General features: G+C 34.2%; 1 protein-coding gene across 1 annotated transcript in view; it reads right to left on the minus strand.

The window, feature by feature from the left end:
* Window positions 1–11,264, minus strand: part of NBEAL1 (neurobeachin-like 1) — a 173,940-nt gene that overhangs the window by 97,706 nt on the left and 64,970 nt on the right. The window contains exons 15-17 of the mRNA XM_008574031.1: window positions 10,308–10,611; window positions 7,288–7,373; window positions 3,844–3,933 (exon numbers count right to left, since the gene is read on the minus strand). Coding sequence (XP_008572253.1) covers window positions 3,844–3,933; window positions 7,288–7,373; window positions 10,308–10,611 — 480 coding nt within the window. The remainder of the gene's footprint in view (window positions 1–3,843; window positions 3,934–7,287; window positions 7,374–10,307; window positions 10,612–11,264) is intronic.

The following is an 11,264-nucleotide window of genomic DNA, read 5'->3' on the forward strand; positions in this document are numbered from 1 at the left end:
TAGCTATTATTATTCACTGGTGAAATGTTCTCAACAGCCATGTGCACCCAACTTAAGTCTGTGAACAATCTCTTCATATTCTTAGCCTGTTTTTTTAAAAATAAAATTTACTGTGTATATTTGAGGATCAAAACATGATGTTATGGGTTACATAATACACAGTAAAATGGTTATGATAGTGAAGCAGATTAACATTCATTACCTCACAGTTACTTTTTTGTATGTTATAAGAGCAGCTAAAATCTACTAATTTAGCAAAAATCCCTAAAAAAATTTTTATTAACTATAGCCCTCATGTTGTACATTATTAGGTCTCTAGACTTTTCATCCTTCATATCTGCAACTTTGCTCTGCCTGTTTTTCATACTGATTTTTAAGAGCTCTTTGTATAGTAAGTAAATTAACTTTTTGATGACAAATATTTTTTCCCAGTTGTCATTTTATTTAATTTTCTTGTCTTTGATTTTGAGCAGTATAAAAATATAATTGTCTTTCTCTTGATAATTCTGTTCCTTGTTTATTTCCACATCAGGCAAAAATCTAACTAGTTAATCCACATAGCTGTAACTCAAGGCACCAAACACTGCTTTGATTTTCAGGTATGTATGGCACAAAAAATCAGGTTTCTATGTATAATATGGTAGTTCCCCCTTATCAAAGGTTTCACTTTCTGTGGCTTCAGGTACCTATGGGTCAACCATGGCCTGAAAAATATTAAATAAAAAATTTAATATTTAAAATTTAATAACCTGGAGGAAATGGATAAACTTCTGTATACATACAAAATACCAAGACTGAACCTCAAAGAAATAGAAAACCTTAACAAACCAATAGCAAGCAACGAGACTGAAGCAGTAATCATCAGCAGTCTCCCAACAAAGAAGAGCCCAGGACAGGATAGCTTTACTGTTGAATTCTACAAACCTTGAAAAAGGAATTAATACCAATTCTCTTCAAACTTTTCCAAATAATTCAGAGGCTACTCTCCCAAACTCATTCTATGAGGCCAGCATTACCTTCATACCAAAACCAGACAAAGATACAACAAAATATGAAAACTACAGGCCAAAATCTATGATAAAAATGGATGCAAAACTCTTCAACAAAACACTAGCAATCAGAATATAGCAACACATCAAAAAAATTATACACCAGGATCAAAAGGGATTCATCCCAGGGAGACAAGGATGGTTCATCATATGCAGGTCAATAAATGTGACAAATCACAACAAAAAAATCAAGGACAAAAACTATATGATTATCTTAATAGACAGAAAAAGCATTCAACAAAGTTCGACATCCCTTCATGACAAAGGCTCTTAGCAAAGTAGGTGTAGAAAGAAAGTATCTCAACACAATAAAGCCATATATGATAAACCCACTTCCAATATAATCCTGAATGGGGAAAAACTTTCAGCTTAAAAGCAGGAACAAGACAAGGATGTCCACTATCATCACTCCTATTTAACATAGAATTGGAAGTATTAGCCAGAGCAATCAGGTAAGAGAAAAAAATAAAGGGCATCCAGATTGGAAAAGATGAAGTAAAACTGTCCCTGTTTGCAGATGACACAATTATATATATGGAAAAACTTAAAAAACGCTGCAAAAAAATTCTTAGAGCTGATTAACAATTTCAATAATTCTGCAGATACAAAATCAATGCCCCCAAATCAGTAGCATTTATATTCCCCAATAACAAACTAGCAGAAAAAGAAATAAAGAAAGTAAGCCCACTTACAATAACCACCAAAAAAATACAATACCTAGGAATCAATTTAGCCAAGGAGGTGAAAGACTTCTACAATGAGAACCACAAATCTACTGAAAGAAATTTAAAAAGACACAAAAAGGTGGAAAGACATTCCATGCTCTTGGATTGGAAGAATCAACATTGTGAAAATGTCCATACTATCCAAAGTAATCTACAGGTCCAATGCAATCCCCATCAAAATAACAATGACATTCTTCACAGAAATAGAAAAAACAATCCTAACATTCATATGGAACAACAAAATTCCCCAAAAAGCCAAAGCAATCCTGAGCAAAAAAAAAATAAAATAAAATAAAGCTGGAGGCATAATGCTACCTGACTTCAAATTATACTACAAAGCTATAGTTCCCAAAACAGCATGGTACTAGCATAAAAACAGACACTTGGACCATTAGAACAGAATAGAGAACCCAGAAATCAACCCATATACTTAAAGCCAACTCATCTTTGACAAAGGCAATAAGAACATACACTGGGGAAAAAGTGCTTCTTCAATAAATGGTGCTGGGAAAAGTGGACGTCCATATGCAAAAGAATGAAACTAGACATGTACCTCTTGCCATACCCCAAAATCAACTCAAAATGGATTAAAGACTTATATAAGACCTGTCACTATAAAAATACTAAAGGAAATATCATAGGGGAAACACTTCAGGAAGCAGGACTGGGCAAAGACTCTATGAATAAGACCCCCAAAGCACAAGCAGCTAAAGAAAAAATAAATAAATGGGATTATATCAAACTAAAAAGCTTCTGTAAGCAATGGAAACAATCAACAGAGCAGAAAGACAACTTACAAAATGGGAGAAAATATCTGCAAACTATACATCCATCAAGAGATTAATACACAGAATATACAAGGAACTCAATTACACAGTAAGAAAACAAATAAGCTAATTAAAAAATGGGCAAAGGAGCTGAACAGACATTTCTCAAAGACATTCAACTGGCCAGCAGGTACTTGATAAAATGCTCAACATCACTAGTCATCAGGGAAATGCAAATTGTAATCACGCTGAGATACCATCTCACTCCAGTTAGACTGGCTATGATTGAAAAGATGGAGGTTAACAAATGCTGGAAAGGATGCAGAGAAAGGGGAACTCTCCTACACTGTCTGTAAATTAGTACAGCCACTATGGAAAACAGTATGGAGGTTCCTCAAACAACTACAGATAGATCTACCATATGATCCAGCAATCCCACTTCTGGGTATATACCCAAAGTAATGGAAATCATCATATCGAAGGGATATATACACTCCAATGTTCATTGCAGCTCTATTTACAATAGCCAAGATATGGAATCAACCTAAATGTCTATCAGTGGACAACTAGATAAGGAAAATGTGGTAGATATACACAATGGAATACTATAGCCATAAAAAGGAATGAAATTCCTCCATTCACAGCCACATGGATGTGCTTGGAAAAAATTACATTAAGTGGAATAAGCCAGGCACAGGAGGAGAAATATCGCACATCCTCACTCATAAATGGGAGCTAAGAGAGAAAGAAGAAAGAAAAGAAAGACTACAGTGGTACATTGGACTTGCAGAGGGAAAGACCTAGGGTCGCTGGGCCAGGATTGGGGGAGGGGGGTTGGGAGGCGGATATAGGGAATAATTGCAGTCTGAGGTGGTGGGCATGCTGATAATGTTGATCTGATCATCACATCTTGGGCACAGGTGCTGACAGTCAGCTCTATGCTCCATGAGTATGTATTATAAATCAATCAATCAATAAAATAAAACGAAAATAAAAGATGCTCATTTGATAATAAATAAATTAATAACTTAAAAGTAGGGCAATGAAGTAAGACAACATATTTTTCCTAAGGGGATTGTTAGGCTGATGCATAACTTACAAAGGTAACTGAGTTTCAAGCAAATCAGTTATTCGACTACTGTAGTTTGTCAGCTACTTGTTCATCTTTCAAATTGTGTATCTGCATAACATTTTAACTGAAACCTGTTATTCAGATCAATCTGGTGGTACTTGAAAGACAAAATCTTTAAGAGGATCAGTAAACTTACATAATATGTTGCCGATCATTTATTATTCATTTACCTTAATGTCCCAGTTCACTACTTTGTTTCCTGTTAATCTTCCATGCAAACAATTAGTAGATAAATCAAGACAGATTGAATTCTTACAGGCCTAAAAATAAAAGAAAAATATAGTAAACTAAGTGCAATGAGAACAAAACATAACTTTACCCATATATGGAACATTTTGCCATAACCTAACCATGTATATAGTATAGTAAATGATATGATGCCCACCACATGAATTTTAGTATTATTATTCTCTGATTGTCTCTTAAAAAAATCAAGGACTAGATTCTAAAGCACGCATTCATCAAAAGCAGGTCACTGCTATATGTCATTTGACAAATGAGCTATAGATAGAATTTATTCTCCAGTCTCAGAATTTTAAATTTTTTCTCTTTTAAACCTATGTATGCAAACAGATTTTTGGCCTTTTAAAAAACTTTGACGTTTTACTCCTGTTAGTACCATCCTACACACAATTACATGATACACTCAAAATGTGTGATTAAAGTGAAATAGAGAAGTCACAGAACAGAAAAATATATAATAATATGAAAATCCAATTACAGGCATAGGACACTATTTTCCCTCATGTTAACTGACAGACAATTTTGGCTTTATTCAGATTAAGAGCTTACTTTGCAACTCTAGAAATAGGTAAAGTAGTTAGTTAAACTCCATTCCTAAACTTCACACCTAGGCTGCGAATTTACAGGTAATGAAGCATCCTTGAATCTAATACCTATTCCAAATGAAAATAAAGAAATTAGCACACATTATGCAGCTATTGCTTTCCTCTTAAAACAATTGAGAAAAATTGCTTTAATAAAACAAAGGATATTTAACTTAATGTAAATTATATCAGTCTGAGAGACAGAAATGTCTTCTTCAGCTTGGGCACTGTGTGTCTGACCCGTCCTAACACAGCAATCTGCTAATGGTATGACTGCCTCCAGTCTCCTACCTCTCCAATCCAAGTTTCATACTGCAGCTTGAGAACCTTATTTAGCCTGGCACAGGAGGTTTGCTATAATCTGGCCTCTACTTGCTCTCTAATGTCATTTCCTGTCATCATCTCTTCCTGCTCAGTGCCCTACCCAAATACATGTAGAATCCAGTTTCACAGTCTATGCCTTTGTAGATGCTGTTCACTGTGCATTCCTCCTCAACCCTGCCTTTTAAAACACAAATCAAACCATCTTCTCTATGGTCTTCCAACAAGCTGGGTTCTAACTCCAACATTACCATTCACTAGAATTATTAGGCTAGGCAAGTTACTTATTTTTACTGAGCCTCAGAAAACTAAAGCTTAGAAAAGATACAGATAATACTGTGTACATCTCAGAGCTTTTGTGAAGATTAAGTGAAACAATATACATGAAGCACTTAACATAGTGCTTAATATATTGCAAACATCCAATAGAAGCTAAAAAGAGAAATAAATGCTTATAAAATTATACTCTACTTATTTTATTTTTTACATATTTATTTTACTTTAGATTATAAGCTTCTTAAAACCAGAGACTTTAATTTATTCATCTTTGTATCCCAAGAGTTTAGCACAATTCTTGGCACAAAGAAGATAATAAATTTTAAACAAATGTATGACCAAATACCTCCTACAAATGAGTACAAAAATGAAAAACTGTTGATTGTAAAAAAAAAAAAAAAATCCTCATAGCAGCTTTTTCCAATCTAGTATTTGTTAAACACAGAACAAAATATGTTCTATGCTCAAAAAACTGGTGAAACAGTAGGATAAAACAAAAGTAAACTAGTTTCTTTATAGGATTTTTAAAGTGTATGAATCTCCAAGGGGAATACAAAGAATGCAACAGTCCCCCAAACTTATTTAACCACAGAACCCTTGTATCATGACATACCACCAAGACACATTCCTTCAGTAAACTGTTTTATTGTATATTTTGATCATATTGGTTTCCTGGGGAAAATCAATAAGGCAATAGCTATTTTTTTAAACAGTACAGGATTTTTTAATTTCAGTAATAAAAAAAAAATGAAACTTAATGTTATGAAGTTCAAACTAACTTTGTAAAAAGAATATGATGACCATAATGTCAAAAAGACCAGTTGGCCACCATATGTCTAAAACATGCCACTAAATATATTGTTTGGATTAAATCCAATTATTTCCTAATTACCTATTCTACATAGTGGAGAATGAAAATAAGTATAAGATACAGTGCTTGCCAAGAAATAATGTAAAATATAGTTGAATAAACATATATCTTAGGAAAGAAAAGTTATGAAAACACAGAGACACTATAACATGCAATGCATGAACACTGACTGAATCCAGTGTAAGATTTTAAAGGGCTAAATAATATTTTTGAAAAAATTTGAATATACATTATATATTACATGAATTATGGATCATTTTCCTAGGTAGGTAAACATATAGAAATATTTAGAGATGAAGTCTCTTGATAGCTACATCAGTCTGCTTTCAGAAATGATTTGGTAAAGTCAGCAAGTAAGGCAAAATGTTGATAATTGATGCATTTAGGTGAAGAGTATACAAGATATTACTTTATAATTCTTTTAACTTCTCCCTAGGTTTGGAATTTTTTTATTAAGCTAATTTAATTAACATTATCACATATGGGTAAATAAAAGATGAATCTCTGGCATGATTCTTAAAAGATGCATTGTGGGCTTATCAAAATAAAAGTTGAGGAAAAATAAAACTGATAAGTAAATTTTATTAGGTAAGATACAGCAAATAAATATTCAAAAGTAATAAGTTATGATCATGTACCTTCTGGCTAAACTAGAAAAACATATTCTAATGAATAATCTCACACAATCATAGCAAAACATGTCACAAGCCAAATGAGTCAATCAATGTAACATTAACTATAATGAAGACAACTGATACATAGGCCACTTCTCCTTGTTCTTCCTCTTAGTTCTACCTTTCATCATCTTTCTCTCAGTTTCTGCTGACCACAATTACTTTCACTAGATAGGTCCTTTCTATCTAGGAAAAAGGGCTGGGCCTGAGATGCATATAGTTAGCTTCTTTTTTCTCCCTCTGAAGCAAACAGTTTTCTTTCTTTTCTCTTCTTGCTACATCATATTTTAAAAACAAACATAAGGTTGAGCACAATCCGGTTTGACCTCTCCTTCCAGTAAACTAGGAGAACACAAGTTCAAATAGTTTCATTCACTGAAGTCAATTCATTAGTACAAATTCCAACAACTATTTTTATTCATATAATTGGGATGACATAATGACAACATGTGAACACTAGTTGAGGAGGTACATCTTAAATTTTTACTACTTCTCACTTTCCTTTGAAAATTCATAATTTTTTAAAATGACAATTCAAGACCCTCCTCTTTAATTACCTACTGAAATGACAAAAAGGGATAGAAAAGGAATTTTAGTTCACAGCATAGTAATAACTAGATGGACAGTCCATGCATTTACTCTGACCTTTGCTGTGTAGTGAAGAAGGACGTTACCAGGCAGGTCGGCCATGTCAGACTCTTGACATTTCCAAGGGCTTAAACAATTTGGACCTGAAAATTATTTATACACATACACACACATCATTGAATATATATGGCTTCCCTGGTTCTGTGTTATCAGAACAAAATTTAAAATTAAGCTGTTTCAAGCTACTCAAATAACACAGTTGAAACATACTAGCTAAAATGTACATTAGTTTTTATACCACCTCCGATTTATCCAAAACCTATAAAAGCTGGGGAACAGATCGATCTCTACTAAAGAAAGAAAATTTTATATGTGGGAGCACATAGGCTTGACAAAGAAGAGAGTGCACCAAGGGCAAAAGTCCTAAATGAACTTATGCAGAACTTAAAGTGCTGAAAACAGCATGTATTAGAAACAGCAAATAGTTTCTGCTAGATTGGATAAGAACATTAAGGTCATTTCTTATCCAGCTTTACTCTCTTTCCTTTGTTTCTCAAGATGTTTTCCAGAGATTGCCCCATAGCCAATTTCTTTTCATTGCTTTGATAAATGGTTGATTAAGTTGTTTTTTCTCTTGTATTTCCTTGTCTTTACAATAAAAGCTGAAGCAAATATCAGCTTGGGGCTGTGCCTTGTTTCTCCCTTATGGGGGCATTTTCTCAGTGCAGTCCCTTCAGGCTTCTCACTGCTCTTAATATTTGGGCTCTGAGTAATCTTCGTGTCTCCATCACACAAGAAGTGACATTTAAGGCCGGCCCGTGGCTCACTCGGTAGAGTGCGGTGCTGATAACACCAAGGCCACGGGTTTGGATCCTATATAGGGATGGCCGGTTTGCTCACTGGCTGAGCGTGGTGCTGACAACACCAGGCCAAGGGTTGAGATCCCCTTACCGGTCATCTTTTAAAAAAAAAAAAAAAAAAAGAAGAAGTGACATTTATATATCATTAAAAAACTACTATCAAATATAACAGTCTATTAGTTTACCTAATAAAAACCAATTAAAATGTACAAGATAAAATAGCAAAACATTCAATCAATAATGAGAATAGACATCATAGAAATGGAATAACAAACGAGTAGGAAAAAATTCTCAACTTTACTAAAAATCAAAAAAATACAAATTAAAACAAGGTTCCATCCTACATCTAATAATGGAGGAAACATCATTGACTATTCCATATTATTGAGGCTGTGGTGACACAGGTACATTTATGTGTTACTGGTAGGCATTGTGAATTGGTATATTCCTTTTGGAAACAGATTAGGCAACATGTATTGAGAGCTACAAAAATAATCACACACTTCAAATATTTATCCTGGGAATTTATCATTAAATCCATCAAAGTAAGAAAAATTGTAAATTCAAACATTTCATATTTAAAATTTGAAGTTTATATCAACATCAAAAATTGTAAACAACCTAAGTTTTGAATCCAGGGAAATATTATGCATCCATTGGAAATGATCACTTATGAAGACTATATTTATAAGAGAATTACAAGTAGGAAAAATTGTAGGAACAAAACCTAAACTACATAGCTGTAATGTAATGACTACACTAATTGACTTATGGTTAACTTGGAATTTATTTAGATTACAGATCACTTTCAAATGCTTTGGTGAATTTCAAAGAAATGATAATGTTCTAATATAAACTTGGAAAGTCTGGACAGTCCCATTCATCTCAAAATCCCTAATCTAAAACAGATATTTTGACAAATGATAAGCTATACTGCTGAGTTAGTGTACATGACTCCTGAACATCCTGCTAGAATACAGATATAATTTTGAAATTAGTTAGGATCCAATAATAACAATCAGTGTGTATGTTTAAAATCAGAGCCAAAAGAAAAAAGCCAAAATAAAAAAGTTTGCAGTCTTACCAAGTTCTCCTAATTCTACTGCCTTCATGAATTCTTCAGGAATATTAATATATCAATTTTAAAAATGACAAATTTTGGAATCAGAATCATGATTTTGGAATCAGTTATACAATTTCTTATGGAGACAGGCTTATATTTTGTTTCATCAATTCATTAAAATCTGTCAAAAGTACTGGAGGTTATATGGACTGAACTGTGTCACCCTATAATTCTTATGTTAAAGCCATAACTCCCAAAGTGACTATATTTTGAAACAGGGACTTTAAGGGCGTAATTAAGGTTAATAATGTCATAAGGATGGGGTTCTAATCTAATAGGGCCCCTTATAAGAAGAGGAAGAAACACCAAAATCTCTTTCTCTGTCCATATGCACAAAGAGGAAAGATCATGTGAAGACACAGAGAGAAGGCATCCATCTACAAGCCGGGAAGAGAAGCCTTACTAGAAACCAATCCTCATGGCACCTTGATCTTGGACATCTAGCTCCCAGAACTGTGAAAAAATAAATTTCTGTTGTTCAAGGCACTCAGTCTGTGGTATTTTGTTATGGCGGCCCTAGCAGACTAATATAGACAGTATTATGGATGATATTTGAAATACTTCCCAAAGGTTTGCTTTATTTATGCCTACAAAAAATGTAGGACATGTGGTGGGCTTTATCTTCCCTTTTACCTTCAATTGAAACAAATACAGTCATCCCTTGGCATCCATGAGGGATTGTTCCAGGACCCCCCCAGATACCAAAATCTGCTCATGCTCAAGACTTTTATATAAAAAGGCACAGTATTTGCATATAACATAGCACATCCTCCTGTATACTTTAAACCATCTCTAAGGTATTTGTAAAACCTAACAATGTAAATGCTATGTAAATAGTTATTATACTGTATTTTTTCCTTTGTAATATTTTTTATTGTTGTATTGTTATTTTTTATTGTTTTTTTCCCTCAAATATTTCTGATCTACAGTTGGTTGAATCTGCAGATGTGGAACCCATGAATATGCAGGGCCCACTGTCACTCTTCAGATCAAATTTATTTTTCAAAATATATTTATCTACTTTTTTTCAGAATATATTTAGACAACAGAAAAAACTCTAAACTTAATTAAACATTATGACTGTACATGCTCACCTGCTAAATATAATGCCTTCACCTGAGGAGGCTGTAGTGCTTCATAGAAGATGACAACAGACCCTAGCTGACCCTCCAGAGATGTTGGACATCCCCATTCACTGTCTTGGGTTCCAGCTGATATCAATTTGGTAATCAATTTTGATTTTTCGATTGTTCCTCCCCAGGAGGCTGATGATAGAATTCCACCAAATGATGTCCGATGAGGGGTAATGGGAGAAGAAAAAGGTGGATCTGGGATTTGGGATGGTGGAGGAGTTGTGGTTCTCTGCCCAGCTGAACCAATACAACAGGAAGTAAAAGGCTAAAAATTAAGGAAAAAAAATTACACAATTTTAATTAAATATCTGTCCTCATACTTAAATGAAAGGGCAGGGCTGGGAAGCTAGCTCAGCTGGGTAGGGCACAGCTTAAAACACCAAGGCCATAGGTTCAGATTCCCCCTACTGGCTAGCCGCCAAAAATAAATAAATAAATAAATCATTAGTGAAGTTACTTTTGGCCAATAAAAATTGGAGGTGTTACTGTTATAACTCACTTTATATCCTTTTTTAAATTTTGAATTTTTTAATGAGCATATACTATAAAAATTTAGTAGAAAATAAAAAAAAATTTTTAACCTTATTGCTTTATAAAGTTGAGAAAACTACTTTTCTCCCTTAAAATCTATAAACAGGGGCCGGCCCAGTGGCACACTGGATAAGTGCGCCGCTTGGGAAGCGCGGCAGCGCTCCCGCCCGAGGGTTCGGATCCCACATACAGACCGGTTCCCGCTCACTGGCTGAGCGAGGCGCGGGAGCAACACCGAGGGTTGCGATCCCGTTGCTGGTCCCCGGTCCGGTACGGGGGCAACACTGAGGGTTGCGATCCGTTGCCGGACACGGAAAAAGACAAAAAGACAAAAAAAAAAAAAAAAAAAAAAAAAATCTATAAACAGAAATTTACACATCAGAATAA

This window comes from Galeopterus variegatus, unplaced genomic scaffold (assembly GCF_000696425.1).
Source record: "Galeopterus variegatus unplaced genomic scaffold, G_variegatus-3.0.2 Scaffold985, whole genome shotgun sequence".
NCBI classification, from domain to species: domain Eukaryota; kingdom Metazoa; phylum Chordata; class Mammalia; order Dermoptera; family Cynocephalidae; genus Galeopterus; species Galeopterus variegatus.